General features: G+C 35.4%; 1 protein-coding gene across 2 annotated transcripts in view; it reads left to right on the top strand.

The window, feature by feature from the left end:
* The first annotated feature begins 353 nt into the window (after positions 1-353).
* Positions 354-25,941, top strand: part of LOC120630235 (adenylate cyclase type 2) — a 258,614-nt gene continuing 233,026 nt past the window's right edge. For both annotated transcript variants that reach the window (XM_039899385.1, XM_039899383.1), the window contains exon 1: positions 354-457. In XM_039899385.1, the coding sequence (XP_039755319.1) occupies positions 412-457 (46 nt within the window). In that variant the 5' untranslated portion in view covers positions 354-411. The remainder of the gene's footprint in view (positions 458-25,941) is intronic.

Raw genomic sequence — 25,941 nt, 5'->3', positions numbered from 1 at the left:
ATAAAAGACCCATGCATATTAAATGTTTTTAATTTTACTGAACATAAATAGAACAGTTTGTGACTATCGCCGCCGGCATAAAGACGTGTGCCAACGTCAAGAAAAAAATCTCGCGTGTTGGCGCGAAAGTTTACACAGATTATAATAAAAGTTTATTTTTTTTTTTAATTATAAGTGTAGTTATTTTTAAAGGTTCCTATTAGTGTTGATTACGTGTGTTTTTTACATTAGTGTAACTATTGAATTGTTTAACACACATTTTGTGAGTTAATATGCATGTTAGTGGGAAGTTATGCGTGACAAGGTCAATTTAGGGGCAATTTATATCGGGTGACATAAAAAGTGCCGCTATTTTTTAATAGTTTTAATAGTAATATAGTTTTTATTAGTGATTATTTAGTGCGAGTTGTCATGAAAATGGTTGACACCGAAAACAATGCCGGGAAGGAATTGCCAGGTATGTGTATATGATTTAGTATCAAGTAATGTCAAAGTCATTTTTAACAAAAGGATAAATATTTTTAAAAATCAAATTATTAAGCACTATTTCACATAACTTTAGGGATATAAACTATATCTATTTATATTTTATTTTTTAAGTTTTTATTTTCTGTGTAAACTTTAATTAGGCATTTATTTACTTTTTGTTTAATTTAATTCCAAGTTGTGCACACATACTTTGGGTTATAGCTTAGAACATAACTTGTTATTAGTTATATTTAGATCTATCTTTCGTTATTACCTGATTTGTGTACCTAATAACAATAAACAATAAAACCATTTTTCTAAGTAAAAGCATTTACTTTTGGACTTATTTATTTATTTATTTAAACATCTTTATTGCGTAGTAAAGGAGAAAATACAAATATACTTAAAAAAAATTAAAAGCAAAAGGCGACCTTATCACTAAAAGTTAGTATACGCGGCAAAAGAAGAAATATAGAAAAAACTCATATTCTGAACTTCCACGACAAAACTTCTTTAATCAGATAACAATATCATATGGTTTACGCTTTATAGCAATTTGTATTCTACTTATTTCTACATGTTGAGCAATGTCAATAATATGATTCCTTCAAACTATTTTTTTAAAATTATTGTGACTGTTTCAATTTGGGTTGGTGGGCTTACCAAATGTTAGGAATAATAACCAAGGCCGTTGGCTTAACGTGCACTCTGAGGATGGTCGTAATTTTTGAGCAGGTTAGGCTTAAAGTAGGAAGATGGCGTAAAATTAAATAAAAAACTCCTTTAAAAGTTATTGGGTAGGCAGTTCTCGCCTGTATGTAGTTCACGCCACTGTATACCAGTCATTAGCGATAATGACACGGAGGACAACTATAGGCCAAATTGGAACTCAAAAGGCAATGATCCACCCAGTCAAAGAACTACTTGATTTTTTTTTCTTTGAGCAATAGATTTACCTACATATATATGTAAATTTAAAGTTAGTCCTTTAATTTAGAATTGAAGTTAATGCTCTGTCAGATAATAAATAAATAAATAATAAATAAATATACTACGACAATACACACATCGCCACCTAGCCCCAAAGTAAGCGTAGCTTGTGTGGGTATGGGTACTAAGATGACTGATGAATATTTTTATGAATTATATATACATAAATACAGTCAAACCTGGGTTAGTGAGAACTGGATAAGTGAGAAAACTCTATAAGTGAGAGAAATAGCCAGGATCTGTAATTTTAAGCTCCCAAAACCTCTATAAGCGAGAAACAGAAACCTTTGTAAGAGAGAGTCGTTTTTCCCTCATGGCCCTCCGTAAGTGAGACTGCTACTTATCCATACCTCTATAAGCGACAGTCGAGCAAGCAATATTCGACAAAATTTATGAGTTAGAGAAAAACATTCAAAATACAAAAACAGAAACCCAAACGAAATTGACGGATTTTTTTAAATGTAAATAAGTTCTAAATAAAATAAAATTACATAGTGCATGAATATATGTCTTGTTATTGCTGCGTACCTCTATAAGAAACGCTACCCATGTACCTGAATTAGCGAGAAACTCGGGTTAGTGAGAAACCTCTATAAGCGAGGATGAGATTGTGCTCCCTTGAACTCTCGCTTATCCAGGTTTGACTGTACTTAGAAAATACATATAAACACCCAGACACTGAAAAATACTTATGCTCATCACACAAACATTTTCCAGTTGTGGGAATCGAACCCACGGCCTTGGACTCAGAAAGCAGGGTCGCTGCCCACTGCGCCAGTCGGCCGTCGAATAGAACGACGCGCGACGGGCAGACACTATACGGGCGGAAAAAGTTAAATTTTCCCACAAAGTCGTAAACTTATTCAACTTGTTGACCGCCCGTGACGCAAGGCGTTCGTACAATGACCGTTCATAATTAATCAATTAGGTATGTATTTACGAGGACAAAAAATGTGTCAAGTATGCGAACGTTTTCATGAAAATACTGGCTCTGCCTTCGGTTTTTCTCGCAATCTTCATTTTTTTACCGATAAAAGCCCACTGCTGCATGCCTACATAAATATTTTAGGGGGGCTTGTACTTCAAGCATAAAAGTCAGTCTGCCGGCTAGCATGGGCAGGAGCAGTGGCGTGCACTTCATACATGCGCAAAAGCACTGCATACCCAAAAATTTTTGTATAACTCACAAGTGCGAAGGATTTCTCCATTTTATGGCGTCTTTCTTCTTTATGCATACCCTGGTCAAAAACCTTGTGCACGCCACTGGGCAGGAAACAATTATATCACCGGGGGATGATAATTAATCTGTTCCCACAGTTTTATCAACACTCAGAGCATTGGTGCAAAAGTGGAAATAATATCCAAATAATATATGTGTAATAATAAATGGGGGTAAACTTCTCCTATACCCTGTTCCGTGCTTTAGCCGGTGGACCTATTAATTATATAGTATGACTAACTGTTGCCCGCGACGTCGTCTGCGTTTGATTTTGTTTTTAAAGTATTCAGTATCGCTAAGCCTTAAATGAGTATAGTAGTATATATATGTATATATATAACATGTGACTGTCAATTAATTATAGACAAATAATTTGCAATAAAATAAAATTGCGACTATAATTAAAGCTCTAAGCTATCCTATCTGTTAAGTTGCATTGATGCGTGAATGAAACACAAACTCAACAACTGAAATAACAAACACACATTCAAATGATTTTAAGCTATCCTATCTGTTAAGTTGCATTGATGCGTGAATGAAACTCAAACTCAACAACTGAAATAACAAACACACATTCAAATGATTTTGTAGAAGCGGTGATAGCGCATTCGGTAGAAGCTCGATTTCACATTTGGGGGGCGTTTTTAGTAACCACTGCTTAAACGATGAAGGAAAACGTCGCGTGGAAACCTGCATGCCACAGAGTTCCTATATAATGTTCTCAAAGGTGTGTGGAGTTCACCAATCCGCACTGGGCCAGCATCGTGGACTACGGCCTTAACCCCTTCTTATTGTGGGAGGAGACCCGTGCTAATGGTATGCTGGTGGTATGATATGATGGATTGCTATGTGCCGATTGTTAGACTCCACACGCACTTTAAAAGATTATAGTGAACTCTCAGTTGTGCAAAATTCCTCACGAAGTTTCCGTTTGCCTTCGAAGGAACGCTCATATTTCTGAAAAATTTGTTTCTTGGCGGGGATAGAATACTGTAACGTTTTTTTAGCATTGTGGTGACGCTTTTACGCTACCTCTGACAGTTGGGCAGGACGGAGGTTATGTGGGACTCCCCTCCTCTAAAGGGGGATACCCAAACTAAAAATTATCAAGGCATGTCCCTCTTTATTATGCTTTGTTAGACGCCCAGGAAACCCGCTGTATTCTTCCGATTGCTGGGGCTCCCGCGCTAACGAGGAGGGTTTCGGACAGCTTGGAAACCCTTGTAAAGTGAGGGTAGCTAGATCTAATTCTGGAGGCTGAAACCGTAACTACTAGGCTTTTAAAACAGTAGTCGAATGATTTTAATATTTGAACATCAAACAATATGAAAAAGCAGCAGAATTAAATTGAATCTCGGACAATGTGAACAATAGACACACAGACAAACGATAAAAAACAGACAGTTCTTAGAAATATGTGTGTATTCATTTTCCTTAGTCCACGTAATAGGTCAATCACAACTACCCATTTGCAACCAACCATTGTATATTTCTAGGTAATTACCATTAATCAATCTAGATTTGTACCTATAGTACTTGCATCGAGTACGTTTTAAAAATAGAAAAGAAACAACAACAGACATAGGGCATTCAAAATCATTTTATTTAAATAAATATTTTCTGCAACATTTTTAAGTCGGTGCCATATTAAATGTAGAAAGTCACAAATATAAATACTTCGTATACCTTTTTATATAGTAGTCAAGGAAAGTAGTTTTCTACATTTTACTTGGCGCCGACTTAGAAATGTTGTAGATAATATTGTTTGTCAAATTTTATTTTTCACTCCTTTTAGTGGATAGGTTTGCAATCATATCCAAGTTATAATAGCTTAATGTCAACTGCTCATAACCTTCTACAAAATATTGCTTTTCCCGAAGCCTGGGCTAAGCCTGCTTGGGGAGTTCTCCCAGCACTTTATCATCAGCTACTTTATTGCTACGAGCATAAATTGCTTACCATAATCGAAACGCAACAAGTGTTATACTTATTATGGCTATCCGTGGTCCTCATCATCAGTTTTACTTGACCAAATGGTGCTTTTCGATAGCAAATGCTCAAGTGACTTTAAAACATACTCGCTATAGATGTTCCTATATTATTTGAAAAGTTCCCTCAATTTCCCAGGATCCCTTTAACAGATCTTGACCTGATCAAAATGGGACCACACGGGAAGTAAGTATACCATCTCAAACAGTAATTTTATTTTTTCAAATCGGCTTATAAATTACAGAGTTCTGAGCAAGCAGACATAAAAAAAAATACAACCGAATTGAGAACCTCCTCCTTTTTTGTAAGTCGGTAACACAATATTTTATAGTCGCGGCGACTTGTAATATCTTTGACATTATTTATCTAAAGTGTGTTAAGGTATACATGTTTTTTTTAATTAATTATTTATCTAAATATCTATCTATCTTTTTTTAAATTTTTTTAATAATTTATCACATTATGTATTATTTTATATGTCCAATTTTAAGTTATGTTTTCTTCGCATCTTCCTAATCTGAAGCAGAGATCGCTGGTGGGTAAGTGATAAGGCATTTTGTATTAACTTACTTCTTTTTTTTGTGTTTACAATTGTATTTCATTTCCTAAACTTTTAACCGGTGTGTAAATAAATAAAGTGTATGAATAAAGAAAATAAAATAACAAGAGATTACGTACTCGTATATATGTTATTATTTTTTTTAATTTTAAAAACATAATAACGTTAGTGATAATAACGTGCTCTAAGGGGTTGGCAACGTAGGGGTAGATAACTACGTAGCTCCAGGCTAGTTCTTGACCAGCCCGGGAATCGAACCTAGGACACTCTTTTATTAACGATATATTAAGCCCACGATGATTCTCCAATGCGGATTGCCTATAATAATTATAATCACATCAAGGCTGTATCACATTTGCCTGATTTTCAAGTGTCGTTCTTAGGTATTAAATGGTAATCCTTACAAAAAAGACAGTTGATAATCAATGCAGTCATATATAGATAAAACCTTTTACAGCATTTTATTTGGTCTCGGAGTGAAAAAGCAAGATCTTAAAATATAATTCAAATTCAAATTTTCTTTATTCACGTAGGCCTATCACAGGCATTATGAAGCGTTCATACATACATGTTTACATAATTGTAAGGGGATGGTGATAACTTCGTTCGCCAACTTAAACCTAAAGCTACGCTAAAGCTACCTAAAGCTAAAACTTAACAATGAATAATTGTCAAACAATTATTCATTGTTACTGCACACACTTTTATCAGGAACATGATCTTTAGTGATGAAAGAATGACCAGAGAGAGAGAGAGAGAGACTTGCGGACCAAGTAGATGGCCCGCCTAATAAAGGGATGGTAAGAAAAAAACCCATCACCTATAAACAGAGCAAAACTTCGCATAAGGCTTGTGAGAAGGCGCTTAGTCCAATGATTAGTTATATACAGTGGCGTGCATAGAGGGTATGCACAGGGTATGTAGATGATATAAAATGAAGACAATCTCCAGTTCGAGTTATAAAAAACTTAAGGATAGGCATTGTAAGAGTTTTTAAAAGCCTAACCTTAAGTATTTATAAGTCGTACTGCAGATTTTCTTAATTTTATATCATCTGCATACCCTGTGCAAACCCTCTATGCACGCCACTGGGTATATACCCTACCCTTCATGTCATGATTCTTTACAATGATCTTAAACGATCAAGACTTAGTTATTCAAGCGCTAATCATTGAAGATAAATCACACATGACGGTGTCGTATAAAACAGTCTCGTTTGTTTACAAGTCGACAAACTCTGTAAGTAATTACGTAAATTTCTGCAAAGTATTTGAACCAGTTGACGACAGATTTTGTGTATATTCGCGGCGGATATTGGCGAATCTGGCGAACTGCCCGCGCGTGTGTACTTTCTGACTCGGGAAATGGTACCTCATTGTTAATGACAAAGATGCGTGGAAGCAATAAGCTTAGCTTTTATCTGCACACAGGTTATATCTAAGTACCAAGAGCAACTGCCGAGTTTCTTGTCAGCTTCTTCTCGGTAGAATTTGCCTTCCGAAACGGTTGTAGAGACACTACAAACAAACATACTTGACGCATTTTAAGGGCATAATATAGTGAAGAATTCAAATTCTACAGAGAAGCCGGCAAGAAACTAAGCAGTTACCTTTTTTAACATCGCATTTTCGCGTTCCTGCGAAAAACTCTAAATAAAAGCCGTCTAAGTCGCGGGCAAAATCTATAGTAGCCCATATTGATTATTTTTATGATGTTATCCATCGGTTTATTGTTATACTTACTAGTGTTTCCAAACGCCGATATCGGGCCGTCTGCCAATATTTTGAATCTACGATAATGTCTGTGAGTATGCTAAATCTATCGACAATTGTTTTCAATCAGGCATTTTCAATTTAACGAAATTCCTTTAAATCGGTATGCGTTAGGGAACGTTATGGGTTTTCTGTATACGTGAAGAAAGGAATGATTAGGACATAGCGACTAACTATTTATTACGAGGTGAAAACGGTATTTATTTTTGAAGTCATAATGTTAAGTTCAGTGTATTGTAGTGCAGTATCAACACCCTTCTCAGTACATTCGCATGCAGGCTGTATAGATCACTCTGGAGGTGCTGGGAGAGGGTCATGGGGGATCAAGTATGTTTAAAGTTATTTAAAAACTTTGTGATTTAGTTGCTAAACTCTAACTCTAAGATGTATTACTTATATGCTATGGAACACGTCAGAAACAAAGATTTTTGTTATTATTGTATAATTATTACCAAATAGTTTCGAAACCGTCCCGAGTCACCAGTTATGTACTCGCTCGCGTGATGGATTGAGTTTTTGTTTTTCTCTCCTTTTACAAGTAATTGACTGCTATCTCACCCGATGCTAAGAGATGGTTAGGAACCATGGCGGAAGTAAAATATAAATTCCCAAGTTGTCCTTTCGGGGAGCGAACCCTGGATTCATGTCCTACATAGAACCCCAAAGTCTTTTTCGCTAATGCAAGGTGATGTGTATCAGATTCTATCAGTTTCATTCAATTTCATAGTGTCTGTACACCGGCAGGAGAATTTGGCACTTTATATTTAATTTATGCTTTTATTATTTTTTCTGGGTCTGGGTGTTTATCTGTATATTATAAGTGTTTATTTATTTTTATTTTATTCATAAATTTGTACACCAGAAAAAAAAGAAAAAAATGGACAGAACAAGAGAAAACTTAAAAAGTAAGAAAAAAGGCGGCCTTATCGCTTAGTAGCGATCTCTCCCAGGCAACCTTAGGATAAGAAAAACCGATTGATTTATGTGTATTATATTCATACAAATATTCATCAGCCATCTTAGTACCCATAACATAAGCTACGCTTACTTTGGGGCAAGATGGTGATGTACGTATTTTCGTAGCATATTTATTTAAAAAACCCCAGGAATCGGAAACAATAATAGTTGAATACGCTAACCACTTTACCATCGAGGCAGTTAAATATTATTTACATATTTATTATCCTTATACAGTACGTTTATTTCCTGGTTAACCGATCAGATAATCTATAACAATAGACAACGACTTTACTTGATGATTCTAACCTTGATCTTCAATGATGTAACATCGGATTGCAAGTTGCATTGAATTCTCACGTGGCTACCAAGCGATAAATATTGTTCCCCTTAGAAATTGCCGGTCGTTAGTACGTTGGGAGCAGAATGCTGATCTGAATGTCGTAGCAATTGTGTTTAACAAGCGTAGGAGTTATCGATTTAATGCGCTGTTTTGTAGCGGAATAAGGAAGGAAAGATCATGTAACTGAGCATATATTCTGGGCTGAATTTCAAGTAGGTATAACATGTACTGTAGCCTAAGTACGATTTTTTACGAAATGGATCTTATTTGAAACGATTAATTTTGTTTCCTTTAGAAATTGCCGGTCGTTAGTACGTTGGCAGCAAAATGCTGATCTGAATGTCAGATGTCAGTTATCGATTTCATACGTTGTTTTAGAGAGGTAGGAGGGAAGAAGAATGTATAATTTAGTGAGTAAAACGATGTTTTTAAATATAATTGGGTAGATTTATAGACTTTGGAAGCGAAGATAGCGCGATTATGAGATAGTGGTATTGCTTTTGTCTCCCTTTCGGGGAGACCGAGTTTGATTATCGTCACGAACTACTGACTTTTCAGTTTTCAGTCGTATGTTTCATTTTTTTAAATACACGCAATCACGTGATTTTTTTAGGTCAGATCGTCCGCGGCTTTTTTTTTCATGTACAACGAATATACCTACATGAAACTTTAAGTATTTGTAGCGTAGTTTGTGGTGTCATTCGGCTTTATAGGTAGTTTATCAACACTTAACTGTAACCAGTTGAATTCTGTACATTGAAAATTGTTTGAAAATTTTTTTAGAGGACCCTCCATAACCGATACCGAAGCCTTTTTAAGAGAGCCTTTTCATAACTTTTCTGCGAGATTTCCATGGGTATCTAGTTGGCTAACTATATTATATACAATCTCTTGAATCCTCTAGGAAAAAAGTACCCTGATCTGAGAGATTAGAAGGAAAGATAATAAGAATCAAGAAATCACTAGGGGGGTAAAATACTCTTGGTGTGTGAATATATTCACCCCCCCTGTAAGAGGCACGTTAATAGGCACATATATTATATCCAAAAAATATCTTATTTTTCCAGAAACTAAAGGTTAGGTTGATATAAATTAAAAATTATATTTAAAAACAATATTTCCCACATTGTGATGTCAGAGGCAAATCACAGCTAGTAGTTCTCGTTCCATAGCTAAAGATTATTAATTTTGGTATTTACAACAAAAAATTAGCAACTGATAAATTAAAATCACAAGATACTTGATAAACGTAGCGATTCAAGCGGTACAAAATTTTGTTTATATAGACGTGACGTCATAATTTTGAATTTGACGTTTAACCTGACATGGTGGATCGCTAGATTTAGTAGTTTTTTGATTGAAAATAAATTCACATATAAAAGCGCAGAAGGGCCTTCTTCTAAACTCATTTCTGAACTCATTGTAAATTAACAACTCTTCTTTTAAAATAACAACACAAGTCAGTACATACAACAAAATTATTATATTCCTCTAGTATGTATTATATCACAATAATAATTATTCCAATCTATATTACTAATTATCAGTATTTCAATAAAGACTATCATAATGTAATTTGTTTAAGTTAACAAACAGCGATTCGTCGCAAAAAAGGCGCGCTGGTTCTTCCCGCCTCTCGCGAAAAACAAGATGGCGATCCTTTTCCGCGCTACCATAAACGCGACGCTCCGCTAGAGTGACTTTGACAGGCCGTATTCACTCTAAACTTTGACGCACCGTCACATAAATAAATTCCAATCTAGTGTGTTTGTTTTGTATTTGTACTCAACTAATTTCGCACTTCTACTCAAATTAAAATCTTTGTAGTCGGATAAAGACAGCAGGCTACAAATAAATTTACTCTGAGTTACGTTGGCAGACTAAAAAATCGGACAGGAAAGCTTTGAAGCGCGTTTACAAACTCTTCGGAACATCAAAGAGCCACGTTGACACGTTCAGTGCATACGGCGTGTTTACACGTCAACGTACGGACGTTGGATTATACACAAATGTCCGGATCTGACAGAATTAGTCTGCGAAGGTACAGTACGTTCATTTAGAAATTTTCAAATACTAGTTACAAATAAGAAAAAGTTAACTAATATTTATAAATGGGGACCGTGTTCTGTCCCCGGCACGCACCTTTAACTTATCGGAATTAAAATCTGCGTTTTTAATTTTAAGCAATTAAAATATCACTTGATTTACCGCTCCACAACGTTACCCTAAGGCATGTGAAGTCTACCAATTCGCATGTGCGTGGTGGCCTAAACCCTTGTCGTTTCGGTGCGATGTAGCGTAGAAACGTACAACGTAAACGCATGACTACCATACTCCCTAACAGGTTAGCCCGCTACCATCTTAGACTGTATCATTATTTATCACCAGGTGTGATTGCTGAGTCAAGGACTAATTTGTAGTGGAATAAAAAAAAGAGCAACATAGCAAAATTGTAAAACGAATTCTCATAATTAAAATTCCCTCAACTAAAAAACAAATTTTTAGAACTCTTTTATCAAGAAAATAACAATAAAAATGAGTGCAATTTTTTAAATTGATGGTATCGTACCGTGAGACTAAATACAGTAAAGCCAGAATTCCCAAAAGCCAGATTGGTGAAGAAACTGGTGGTTAGGACCTTTTTATTCAGCTTTAAATATTGTACAAACTTGACTCTTAATATTCCCAGTACACTACTGGGAATATTGAGAAACTAAAGGTTATTTCCCGAGGCATAACTGTGGATTCAATCTGCGGCAGTAAACTTGACTTTGGACGTGTGGAAATCTGCCAGTTACCAGATTTATGGGCCTTCATTCACAAGCAACGGCAATACCCTTCTCGTTTTATAATGGCGAGAACTTGTATTATTGCAGGCGTTTTGTGTATCTATATCTAGATGGAAAATTGTGTTACCCAGACATAACTAGTGAATCCACTAATTATAAGTAAAATGCATGCATTCGAGCCCATTATGTTGTATAAAACTCAGTACTACACTATATCTGCAGGTCCGAAAGAGGGTTATATTTTTTTTAAAGAACAGTTAAAATGATGGCGCTAGGATAAGCCGATTTAATTTAATTTGGCATTTGTGTACCACTGAATCGGCACCATTATCAGCAGCTATATAACAGTTAGTAACGTAGTATGGTCCTATTAAGGTTCTTCAAAATTAAAAAAATTAAAAAATTCAAAATTCATTTATTTCAAGTAGGCCTAATACAAGCACTTTTGAAACGTCAAGTCTGTCCGTGTGTAGTGACTCTACCACCGGTTCGGAAGGCAGATTCTACCGAGAAGAAGCCGGCAAGAAACTCCGCAGTCTCTTTTCCAACATCAAAAATTTACATTTTACATTTTAACATTCATTTTTCTATCTTGTGAGAGATGAAAGCGGAGCCGGATGCTTCCAGCTTCATAAGGATAAAGGTTTGTGTCGCTGTTGTTCTCGCATTCTTTTTATTTATAATTTATGGTACGACTTCAGCTTCTGTGAATTACACTATTATATAGATAAATTATTTAGGAAGTCATTACCGCTTACAGAACCATGGTAGGTATTTTTGGTACGCATTTCTCTGAATAGTGACGCAACAAAATAAAGAAGAAAGCAGCCAAATTTTGCAATTCTGAACCTTATGAATAAAAACATGAAATGATTTGGCCGATCAATAGGTTAACAAGGACATTAACATTTATAAAATCCATTATAATAATTATCAGTTTCTAAAGCATCAGACTGTATGTACAGATGCTTTGGTAACACACACAATCGTCTGGATAGGATAGATTTAGTCCGCGGCCGTAAACTTGACATTGGACGGGAGGAAATCGGTCAATTACCAGATTTATGGGCCTTCATTCACGAGCGACGGCAATCAGCATTGAGTTTTATATTGGCTTGGTTTGTGTTTTATTGTTGAAGTTTTGCGTTGCTATACCAACTTGTTGCCAAGAGACAAACAGTGGTTAGCTTTGAACTAATACCCGAATTATAAGGTACTAGCTGTTGCCCGCGACTTCGTCTGCGTTTGATTTTGTTTTTTGATGTGGCATTAAATTTAGTTGTAGATCTAAAAAAAATTAAAGTATGTAGTATCGCTAAGCCTTAAATGGGGGGTTTGCTGCTTTCTGCTGAGGAGTTCTGTCATCTATCTCCAACCACAGTTTGGGCAAAATTAAACACATATTTATTATTTTTGTACTATAACCTCTATAGTACAAAAATTATAATTTAAATCGGTTATAATTTGTCGGAGTTAGGATGTAAAATCATCAAACACTAACCGAGGTTAATGTCGGGATAAAAAAATATTCTATATTACTTCTAACACTTCCAAGAATATGTGTACAAAGTTTCATGCGGATCGGTTAAGTAGTTTTTGCGTGAAAGCGCAACAAACATACTTACATTGACATTTATAATATTAGTAGGGAAGTAGGGATATTGTTTTACTATGCTTAACGCCATTCAATTCACGCTAGACACGGGGCTCCTCTCTCATCTGAGAACTCTAAACTGGTTTAAGGTTGTTAATTCTTTCATCATCATCATCATCATCATCACTACTCTATAACAGAACACTGCTGAACTTAAGGCCTCTCCCACCCAAAACAAAGGTTTCTTCATAATCAACAAGCTGGCCAGACGTGATGAACGCAGCAGATGGTACGAGTAGTTGTAGCACAGAGGACGCTACCCGTTCCCCGTTATGATCTCCTAGTCGCCTCGCTCGGCACCCGCGGTAAGATGTGGGGTGTCAATTCTATTCTGATTATTTATTCTTTACTAATGTTTATTATTATACAAGCACCCCAATTATAGCATTAGCTGTGAAAGTTTAGACAAACTTAACTATGGCTAAATAATAATGTTTTAAACCGTAACGCAAAAATGTTATAAGACTGACTGCTTTATCAAACGGCAGTGCCTTAATGACACAATTGAATCTTCAATGTCTATCTGTTTTTCTGTTTTCTGTATTTGATAAGTATTTTATTTATTTATTTATTTTAACAACTTTATTGCATAATAAAGGAAACACACACAGGAACACTTACATTAACATAAAATATATGCAAAAGGCGGCCTTATCACTAACAGTGATCTCTTCCAGGCTACCTTAACTATTGGAATAAGGCAATGAGAGACGGGAAATCGCAATTATATATATAAAAAAATAAAAAATATATATATATATTATGTACATAAATAATTAAATAAATATAATAATATAATATATATTAATAAGTATTTATGTGTATTATATTCATAAAAATATTCATCAGGTATCTTAGTACCCATAACACAAGCTGAGTTTACTCTGAGGCTAGATGGCGATGTGTGTATTGCCGTAGTATTTTACATTTATATAATTAAATTTAAAAATCTTCTTTCTTTTTTTTCTTTTTGTAATAATTGACTGACCAAGATGATTAGTTGAAAACCAACGCCACAGAGCACAAATCCACCAATCCGCACTGGACCAGCGTGGTGGACTACGGCCTCAACCCCTTCTCATTGTGGAAGGAGACCCGTGCTCTGTAGTGGACCGGTAATGGGTTGATAAATAAATAATAAATAAATAAATAAACTACGACAATACACACATCGCCATCTAGCCCCAAAGTAGCGTAGCTTGTGTTATGGGTACTAAGATGGCTGATGAATATTTTAATGAATTATATACATAAATACTTAGAAAATACGTATAAAAACCCAGACACTGAAAAACATTCATTGTGCATTAATGTTTTTCACACAAAAAATTTCCAGCAGTGGGAATCGAACCCACGGCCTTGGACTCAGAAAGCAGGGTCGCTGCAAACTGCGCCAATCGGCCGTTAATGTGATGACGATGATGATAAACAGAGCAACACTTCACATAGCATGCCAGGATAAAGTCCTGCAACATGCCGCCTCGTGTCCATAAATTTGAGGAATAGATGTTAAACCTCATGTGTTACTGACACATGAGGAATATTATGTTACACCGGCAACCACGCCTTAGCGGCAGACAGAAGCATTGCGATAGTACTTCCCTGGAAGAGCTCTATAACAAAAAGCTTTACTACTTCTTATATATTTTCTTTTGCATTATGCACGTGTCGTGTGCTGGAATGGCAGCTTCGCACTGGTAAGCGTAGAGTTGGTCGACCCCCAATGAGGTGGACGATATTAAGCACGTCACAGGTAGCCGCTGGATCCAAGCGGCACAAAACCGTGGAATTTGGAACTCCTTACAAAAGACCTATGTCCAGCATTGGACGTCTATCGGTTGATATGATGATGCACTTGTCCTGGCAAGTTCTTAGATATGATTTCCACTGTAACTAAACGCCGTCAGAGGAAGATTGATGTCTTTAAGGATAGATCATTGGTTCAGTTGGCAGTAATAAACTAACTACCGATCGATACGTTGTTTTATTCGCACTGGCATCGTTTCTCGAAAACAACTCTACGTTTGCGAGAGTTCAAAACTTATACTCTCAATTTCTTAATACTCCACCGATCGTACGAACGTAATCGAATAGAACCAATAAACCCGATACTAACCAAGTCAATGGCGATCTGTTACCATGGCGGACGTGGCCGCCTGCCAAATGTCATATCCCGATTAAATTCGAGATGTTATTTCTGTAACACACACTGCGTTGTAGCGTGTGTAATGTCACCGTGGAATGATACACTTTTCGTCTTCTTAAGTGTTCTTTGCCACTCCGCTACACCATAATAAGTCTTTGACCATACTAAACTTTTGGTCTACCGTCTCTTTAGGGAAGCGAGACCAAAATATAATAAATAGATATTGTATCCTATTTTGTGTTTTATATATTAGCTTCCCTGATTCAAATAAATAGATACTGAAACGTGTATAACCAAAAATAGCTATTCAAACTTTTGAATAAGAATTAAGAATTTGAATAAAAATTTCCACAGGTTTAAAAAAATCTAAACAAACGCATACGAAGTCGCAGGCAGTTTGCACACTAAAACTGACTCGTGTTTCACTGAATTAATTTGACGTATCTAAAAGGTTTCTTTCATCATTATAAATCAATGTTTTTAAATTAAGGGCTCGAATTTTCAATCGTCCAGTTTTCTAAAACGGACAGCTGGCGTTTTGACATTTTTAATTAAAAATAACACTCGGTATTAGTGCTCGGTATTGAAAAATTATTGTTGCGTTAATACTTTTTCGTCACAATTCTCGTAACGTGGACCTTATTCCATCGTTATATGGCTCATAAAGCAAGATCCATTATGATACATGAACGTTTAATTTCATCAAATTATTCACAACCCATATCTAATGAGTTATGTTTTAAAGACGATAATAGTTATTTTATACAATTTTTAATATAGCTTGCCTTGGCGCGCGAAAAATACACGATTGTGGTCCAATTTAGGTTGGAAAGCAGTCCAATAGTAGATCTGACTCCGCCTCAATTAATAGTCGAGTCACGAAACGCATGTGAGTTGCCTGTTGCCACTAAAATCTAGAGAGCTTCCTACAAAACCTCTATACATTGGAAAAACAGCAAAAATGCTTAGTAATTATTGAGAATGTATTTTAAAACTTAGCCTGTTTTTTTCCTCGAAAGTGTGAATAAATTTGCATATACCGAGTACCAGTTGATCATTACGGAGCTATTTCAGCCGAGAGTAAATTCAATACCATACTTCTTGCATAATGTACTTTAATGTGTAACACAATTGACGTTTTGTAAGTTATTTTTCTTTCCTAAGCTGTAATGTAACGATTTTAAAAGCAGTAAAATATAATCTAAATAATGGATAGAATCACTTAACAATTATTCATTGTAAAGTCAACATCTCCTGAGGATGTTCCTGTTTCGGAGCAAAACGTGCGTAGAGGGTACATTGCCGAAGATCAGTTTGGTGTGGATTATCAGGATTGAAGAAATTATAAATTACACCAAGAATAGCTAATTAAGCTTAATTTCATAATAATTCAAATAAATAAACATCAATCTACAAGATGATATAAAGCCACATTCTCACATTGCGTTAATTATTCATTACCTATAGTTGGGTGCTATGCTATTGCGCAGGCAAATTAAACGGTAATTGGACCGCTGCAGTGGCAATTTAAACAGATCTAAATCATATCACACGTTCCCCATTAGCGTTGCTCATGCGGGAAATATTATATTTACGAGGTAATATAATAAATGACGCGATCATGCATAACCTGCTGATGATTTTGCCGCTGAAATAGACATTTTAAAGGCCCGATACACGAGGCATTACGCCGCTTGCGGTGCGGTCGCGTCGCGAGCATTGAGTATATATAAAATTGTGTTATGATAACGTTAATTACGGTTTTGGTGTGAAACATCTATAGGCGGTGGGTAAACCTGATTGTTTGCGTGACGATACAGATTATATCCTTTTTTTTGTCTCGTCCCAAATGAGAAGGGGTTAAGGCCGTTGTCCGCCACGCTGGCCCAGTGCAGATTGATGGACTCAACATCCCTTGAGAACATTATGTAGAACTCGCATGCAGTTTTCCTCACGATGTTTTCCTTCACCGTCGAAGCAAGTGATATTTTTAATTACTTAAAACGCACATAACTTAGAACTGAAAGCTTCCTTTCCTACTCCAGCTTTTTATTGGTAAAATAGTAAAAATCTTTCCGAGTAGTTTCGGAGCCGGAAAGTTTTAGTTTTTCTCAGGCATGCAGGTTTTTTGTTCTTGTTTGACGTCTGGGAGGTATACAACGGGTTCCCCGTGCTTCTTACAAAGCCAACAAGAGGGACATGCCGTGGTGGTTCTATAGTTTGGCTATACCCCCTTTAGAGGGGGGAGTCCCACATAACTTAAGCTCAAGGGTCGGAGGTAGCAATAAATCTTTTCCACCACGCCAAGGTATACAGGTTTTTCCTCACTACGTATTCCTTCACTGTCAATTATGTATTAATGCTTATTTGTATATTATGGACTTAAAGAAAGTATCGTAAAGCTTCTATCCGAAATACAGATAGGTCCTTCTTTAAAACCGCGTGGGAACATTATTATGATGTCCATTTTTAAATATCCGAATACTCAACCATCTGAGAATAGAACAACAACTGCACTTTTTTGTTTTTTTTGTACCTAAGGTTAAGGTTGTTGGTTCTCTTTTATAGGTATACATTTATTCTAATAAATACCTTCTGCGGGATCCAAGAAAACAAGTTGTTCAGAGATAATCTATATATATAAAAGAGGATGTTTGTATATATGTCATCGATAAACTCAGAAACTATTTGACCGATCATTATGAAAATTGGTATGCTTATGTATTTTTTCACGGAGAAGGTATATATGCTATGCCCATTGATGTAACTCCCCACCAGGCGGCGCTGTCAAGTATCGACTTCCGCCCCGTTCAACCGATTGTCATAAAAATTGGTATGACCATGTATTTTTCCACGGAGAAAACGAACATGCTATGTCCATTGATGTAACTCCCCACCAGGTGGCGCTGTCAAGTATCGACTTCCGCCCCGTTCAACCGATTGTCATAAAAATTGGTATGACCATGTATTTTTCCACGGAGAAAACGAACATGCTATGTCCATTGATGTAACTCCCCACCAGGCGGCGCTGTCAAGTATCGACTTCCGCCCCGTTCAACCGATTGTCATAAAAATTGGTATGACCATGTATTTTTCCTCGGAGAAAAAGAAAATGCTATGTCCATTGATGTAACTCCCCACCAGGCGGCGCTGTCAAGTATCGACTTCCGCCCCGTTCAACCGATTGTCATAAAAATTGGTATGACCATGTATTTTTCCACGGAGAATGTAAATATGATGTCCATGTTATTAAATATCACCATCATATAGCGCTTCAATGCATTAAGTTCTATAGCGATCAACTGATTCAAAATTTTATATGCGGCAATGAATGCAATAAAATGTTTTCTCATTAAATTCAATGAGTTATTTTACAACTTATATTAAATAAGAAAATAAAAGAAATAACTAACCTTCTTTTGTAAACAAAAAAATATAATTTATTTAAAAAGCAAATCAGCTAACTTCAAATATATCATTTGTTATTGAAAATAAAAATAAAGCAATAAAATAAAAATAACTTATAATTATTATTTTAAAATAACATGATCATGTACTAAAAAAATTGATTTGTAATTTTAATTGTAAGTGTAATTTAATGAAAGTCAATAATACTCTTAATTAGTAAGTATACTCAAGACTTTAATAATAATAAATAGTTAATTTAAATTGTAAATAGAAAAGAATTAACTAATTAATTATTTATGTAAATAGATAAAACAGGTGCTACACAAATAATATTATTTAAATTGTAATAATTTCGATAAACAATACAAATTTAAGTAAGATTAATTATAAGTTACAGTGTAAATAGTTTTATAAAGTAATAATGACATAATAGGTTTTGAGTAAACAACTTCACACTTCTATTAAATATAGAGTATGAAACTGAAATAGATTTTTTTTTATCAATATAACCTGTTTTTGTCTTTATTATTTATAAATAAAAATAACATAAATTAAGCTGTCATTTCAAGCTGAGAAATTATTTTAATCGATTTTTAATTAAATATAGCTACAATTTTAATCTACATTTAATCATTTATTATTCACATTTCTTATTTACTATCGTTTTATTTTAATTCATTTTTTTTAAATATAAATTTTTATTTTATCTTATATTTTTAGAAAGAAGTTTATTTTATGAAAAATCCCTAATTTTTTTTTTAAATTAAATTTTATCTTTTAAAACATTAATTACATCTAAACGCGAGTGATAATATCATTAATAATTACCATGTCCAAGCTATTGGTTGTACAGGATATTGCAATAGTTGTCTCTGTTTCGTCAACGTAATCTTAGAAAATATTTTTTTTTATTTCAAACGCACTTCATCGATTAAAAAACTAAAAGTTATCATTTTTGCTTTAGTACTCACCGATTACTTGATTGGTAATTGTATATGACCAATTATTTTCACCAAACGCATTATCAGCATAACTGCACAAATTTTCGAAAGTATACCTAACCTACCCTTTTTGCGTAAAATATTTATTGAGCAGCTGATAACTTGTATATTATCAAAATATATAAAAGGCAAAGGTCACTGACTGACTGACTGATTGACTGATCTATCAACACACAGCTCGAACCACTTGACGGATTGGGCTGAAATTTTGCACACAGATAGTTATTACAACGTAGGCGTCCGCTAGGAAAGGATTTTTTTAAATTCAATCAGGGTTAAATATGGGATGAAAGTTTGTAAAAAATTCTTCATTTTTCAATTTATTTTTCAAGCTACATCAATTAAACTTTGATTTTAGGTTTTCGATTTATAATAAAGAATATATTATTTTTTGATCCCGTATTTCATAGGGGATCAAAATTTATATGAAAGTTTCTGATTTTCTAAGTAATTTCCGTTCATATTTTTCTATAAGCAGCAAGACCTTTTTTTAACCCTTTGTAGTAAATTTAACAAATCAAAAATAAAACTTAACGTGAGCGAAGCCGCGGGCAAAAGCTAGTATGATATAAATATAATTTCTGTGTGTATGTGTGTAAGTTTGTGTGCAAGGAAGTAGGCTACAAGTTGGATAATAAGAAACCCCCGCCTTGGCGGGTCTACACCTCAAAGTCTGCACCGTAGCACGGATCAGATAAGTTCTGAAGTTGTATGGTTTTTACCATTACTTACAAAAGATGCGCTGGTCGAGTTTTTCTCTTGTTTATGTTGAAATGTGCAGTATCGAAGTGTAGGATCTATTCACGGATGAACATTAAACGAAATGTTTGTTGCCTATAATATCTTCTTATTGCCTTTGGACATTGTTATCTGGAGTCAGCACTGTCTTCTTTAAATTTAAAGACAGACAACTTTTGGTCTGGTCATATTTTGTAAGGCTTACAGTGATTTCTGCGAATCTAACTATCATAGTAAGTTTTAACAGTCATAACCAGCTACCGTTCAGAAGTTAACACGCCGTGACATTGTCTCATAACGCGTTTTGATGTTTGAACATGAATGTCGAGTCAATTGCCGGGGAAAGGGGTTACAGTTGTTCGTCCAACGGGTTGTACCTACACTTATGAGTTAAGATTGCTGAGATTTTAATCTTCACATCAAACCAGTTATGAAACAAAAACGGGTATAATGTTTTCGTAACAAATGTAAAACACAAGTTACATCCCTAGTAATATTATAAATGTGAATGTAAGTTTGTTTGTTACGCTTTTACGCAAAAACTTCTAAACCGATCATCATGAAACTCTGTACACATATTCCCGAAGGTATTAGAAGTAACAAAGGATGCTTTTTATCCCGAAATTAAGCTCAGTTTTTTTTGGGAGAATGGAAGAAAGTGTTTGACGATTTTACACCATAGCGCCGTCAAATGATAACCGATTTAAATATATACTTCTGTACTTTAGAAGGGCTTGACAACTGTACTAAACATGCTGCAAATCTTCATTAACACTATTAATATCGATACACGTGACAACCCTAACATAAACAACAGTACGTACATCACGTATCACTTCACAACAATAGCCCCATGCATTGTATATTATGTTGATTGTGACGTCACAGCCGCTGGAGGCGATAACTCCATCCATTCGCCGCATGACCTGTTTTCAGTCAAACAAACGTCTGAATAAATCATAAACAGGCACGGGTTGATGAAACAGACTGGTGTTTGAGTGACACAGTCGTATAAGGGCATTCCCATACAAAGTCAAGATAGATTTCCGGGCTCTACAATTGAGATGGTCACTGTAATGCAACGGTGTGCATGTGGTTGTTTTGTCGAACGTCTCGGGTAGTGTCAAAATTGTTTGGAAGCAATCAGACCCGTTTTCATCTCTAAGAAGATAGAATAATGATTGTTAAACTGTAAATGATTCAATTTCACCGATAAAGAAACTTAGTTTTAAGTTCGCCTTCAGTAAATTAAATTTTTTCTTATAAAGTTTTAAAAACAATTTGATGCTGGAAGATAATAACACTACTGTTAACTTTAGGATCTTATAGTATTTGCTTTTTGATCGGTTCTAGAGTCAAGGTCGTGGGTTCGATTCCCACAACTGGAAAATGTTTGTGTGATGAACATGAATGTTTTTCAGTGTCTGGGTGTTTATCTGTTTATTATAAGTATTTATGTGTATTATATTCATAACAATATATTCATCAGCCATAGATATCATTTTTTGACGACGATTTTTTGAAACCCAGATGACGACCACGACCAGTCTGTCAAGACTGAAACGACTAAGAAGAAGAGATATCATTACCCATAACACAAGCTACGCTTACTTTGGGGCTAGATGGCGATGTGTGTATTGTCGTAGTATATTTATTTTTTTTATTTAAAGAGGGACTTCCTGGCTCTACAATTGTGTGTCAATCAATTGTAAAGCCCGAAATTTTTGGCTACGTTTGGAAATATTCTGATGTAGTAGTGAACACTACAGTCTTAAATAGTGGCTTAAGTGGCTAAAGCTCTAAGTAGTTTTATTTTCTTTTGAATTTTATTTCTAACTGAATGTTAGGGTAGGTCACTTACTGAACTTTAAAGTCACAATTTTAATCATGAACACACAAGATCACACAAGGCGTAAATACATTCTAAAATAACAATAAATTTCAAGCTCCTAAACATTAGATAGTTTTATGAAACTTTTTAGTATAATTCTATCAGCAGTTAATAAGAGCTTTATAAGATGAAATTGTGATACTGAGACAGTTGTACATTATATTTTAACGCAATCGCTTCTATAAAAGAGTAGAAACAATAACAAAACTTACAACCCCTGTTTGTATAAAACGTCATATTTCAGTCTTTAATGCATTCGTAGTGACGTCACGACACCATTCAATTTCATTTGTCGCTTGACCTGTTTCCCAGTTATAGAGGGATAAAACTGAACGAATCACATGTTGCATGAGTGAACGAAGATTTTCGAATCATAATGTCAGAAATAGAATAAAGTACGAATCTGAGACGAAAACGCGTAGTAACTTTTTGCATGCAATTATATTTACATGCATCTACAGCATTTTCTAAATACACCTTTGGATCGCTATCTAATTTTCTTACACCTTTGGTTGCCTGGAAGTGATCGCTATATAATTTTTATCTTATATTTGTTTTGTATTTGCATCTTTTTTGATGGCCGATTGGCGCAGTGGGCACTGACCGTGCTTTCTCAGTCCAAGGCTGTGGGTTCGATTCCCAAAACTAGAAAATGTTTGTGTGATAAAAATTCATATTTTTCAGTGTCTCGGTGTTTATATGTATATTTTTCATAAAAATATCCCTCAGTCATCTTTCTACCCATAACACAAGCTACGCTTACTTTGGGGCTAGATGGCGATGTGTGTATTGTCAGTAATATATTTATGTATTATATTTATACGTCTTCGACAGCATCTAAACTTACCACCGGCTCTGCAGCCAAGAGACAACTTTTTTTGAGGGAATCGAACCCACGGCCTTGGACTCAGAAAGCAGGGTCGCTGCCCACTGCGCCATTCGGCCGTCAAGCTTGTTACAAGTGTAGCGGTCTCCACATTACATAACTAGATGGCGCCACAAAAATCCTGCATCGCGGTAGCGAAGTGTTTACAAAGAATGCCTATATATATAACTTCCAGAGATGAATATTCCCCCCCCCGATGTCGTCGAGCCCTGGGGCTCTTCTCATGGCGAGCTTTCGCGCTCGCCCCACTCCCCCGGTGACGCCGTAGCAACCCCTCAGGTGGTTATAGGCAAGTGTCCTTCCGAAAAATGAAAAATGAATATTCGGACCTCGGTCCCCACGCACGATCACCCGCTCGGAGAAAGATCTTCCTATTGTTACGGTCGAGCGTATCACCATAGCTCCCGTACTCAAGGATAAAAACTTTTTCGCATTTATAAAATTAGATTGGATTCGTTTTTTTTAATTAATTTAAAAATACTAATCCAACCTAATGATAAAAAAGCCTGGGTGTGAATTGCTCTAACTTCATAGCTTAATATGAATTTCCTGTGAGATGGTGATAACAAAAAAAAAATTACCCGGCAAAGTTTGTTGTGGGCTCTTCTTAGACCAGAACGCATTTGGAACCCTCGTAGCTTTAGTATCTAGAGAACCCTCGTATGTTAATATATTATATTAATGAACGCTTCATAAGTGCCTGTGATAGGCCTACATGAATAAAAAAAATTTGAATTTGAATGAAAAAAAATTGCGAAGTGATGGTTAAAATTACATTCGGTAACATAAAACTAAAACTTCACACACAAATCGCGCCTGGTCGATGAAGAAGCCCGTTATAAACTTAGTACTAATAAGAGTTGTCGTCATTCAATGTAAAGTCAGCATCGCCTGAGGATACTCCTGTGTTGGGGCGAAAAAGCCGTAGAGGGTACATTGCCGAAGATCTGTTTGGTGTGGAATATAAAGATTTTGAACTTATAAATGTGGAATTTTTAGGCTTCAGGATTTCTATTTTATCGTTTTATTGCCGTAGGGTTTGTGTTCGGAAGAAAGTTATACAACAGCAGATGTAACAACGGTAATTTTATTGCACCTTTGTACTTAGCCGTAAGTAATATCTTTTAAAAGAGGTTGTAAACCAAGTGATCAAAGAAGAGTCCCAAATGGTAAGCGGAACATATTTGGTAATGTCTGTATGCGTGGGAACGTAGGTATGGATTTGTGTCGTGGCAAATGACCCATGCGGGTTGAGGGAACCCAGGTAGAGATGGGAAAAAACCATGTAACGACGAACGGGGAGTCCCTAACTAACCTTGATGTAGGACAGACCTCTGTCTTTTTATCTGCTATCTTCGTATGAAAATAAATACACTTATATTTTAACCGTCTCGTGATTACTTTAATATTCAATAATATTCGTATCATAACATCCGATACCACATAAATAACACAGGGAAACGATATACCTTAACTACTGTTGAAGAAGATGGGGACTTGAATAACACTATCCTACGCAGGTTATGATCACTTACACGTAATAAAATTATCACATCGTATTTAAAAATAGTTACCCAGACCAGAGCGTGCATATAAATAGACAAACTCTTCGGCTTTTAAAAATTACTATCAGCGCGTTAAAACATACAAACAAACTTTTAAACTTTATAATATTAGTAAAGATAAGTCAAATTGATTGATTTTAACGAGAACGGCCCTTAAAGATTTACCGCAAACAGGTGGTTCTCTGAAAAACCAATGATATGTTTATTTTTTTTTGTACACAGCCGGTAACATCGCAGACAAAATCTTTTTTTTTTTACATGCTATTTTATGTTTGTATTTTTGTAACCGACTCCTTTGAATTTGAGTTTGACCCTTTTCAAACTTTCTGATTTCATTCAAACTTTGCAGATATATCGAGGACCAGTGACAATACACTAATTTGATGAATTTATTCCATTTTTCAATTTTCAAAACAAGTTTTTGTTTATTTATATTATTTTCATCTATCGTCGATAAGGCAGGGATGATGTTAATTTTAATTTACAACAACTATATATTCAAAAATTTGATGGTGAATGGGATACCGATTAATTTTGCTGTTGAAAAAATTATGTGAACTTTCATAAATAATTTTAACTAAAAGGTAGAAATTTGTTCAAATTCAAATTCAAAATTCATTTATTTCAAGTAGGCCTACTTTATAAGCACTTTTGAAACATCAAGTATGTATGTTTGTAGTGACTACCACCGGTTCGGAAAGCAGATTCTACCGAGAAGAGCCGGCAAGAAACTCAGTAGTTGCTCTTTTCCAACATCAACATTTACAATCATTATTCTATCTTGCGGGAGATGAGAGCGAGGCTGGCTGGCAATCTACCTTGTCATTGAGGAATTTTTCAAATGTATAGTAACCTCGGTGTACTAGATGCGTTTTTACACATTAATTAAATGTATGAATTGGTAGGTCAAGTTTTTTCCTTAGGAATCATGTTGTAAAAGCGTTCAGTTTTTTGGTACCAAGCGTTTTATTAAGTTTTTTTGAACTATTAATTTCCATCTAAAATCCATAAATCTGAGGTGCAGATGTTGACCTCATGTGCCTGTAATAACACCGGGAACCACGCCCTTCAGTCCGGAACACAGTATTGTAACGATGCTGCTAATTGGCAGAGCTCATCGGGGGGTGTCTTACACCATGGCGGAAGTACACCCGCTCTGACACGAAAATCTCTACGACACTACGACTACTACGATTACTACGACATCTAATAGCAAATGTTAAATCATTATTTTCTTTTATCATAATTTTTTGGAAGTTTGCAAGAAAACGTTGCAATTTGGGGACGGGTATTAATGATACTGCGAGAAAAGGGTTTTATTATTTTGGTTATGAACGTGGACTTTTATTGCTTATTTATAGGAAACAGAACGCTTTTGACGACCTTGCTTAGTTTTGTGTGCTGTGGTATAACAGTAAGGTCCCTGGTTCATAATTTCTCAATTTCGTCTAGGTGGAGGTTAAGGAGGCTGTGACAATGGCTAGTTACCGCCTTACCGACGAAGGCGTACCGCTAAGCGATTTAGTGTTCTGGTACGATGTCGCGTAGAAACCGAATAGGGGTATG

The sequence above is a fragment of the Pararge aegeria genome, chromosome 16 (assembly GCF_905163445.1).
Source record: "Pararge aegeria chromosome 16, ilParAegt1.1, whole genome shotgun sequence".
Taxonomy (NCBI): domain Eukaryota; kingdom Metazoa; phylum Arthropoda; class Insecta; order Lepidoptera; family Nymphalidae; genus Pararge; species Pararge aegeria.
This window is presented reverse-complemented; position numbering and strand designations above follow the sequence as displayed.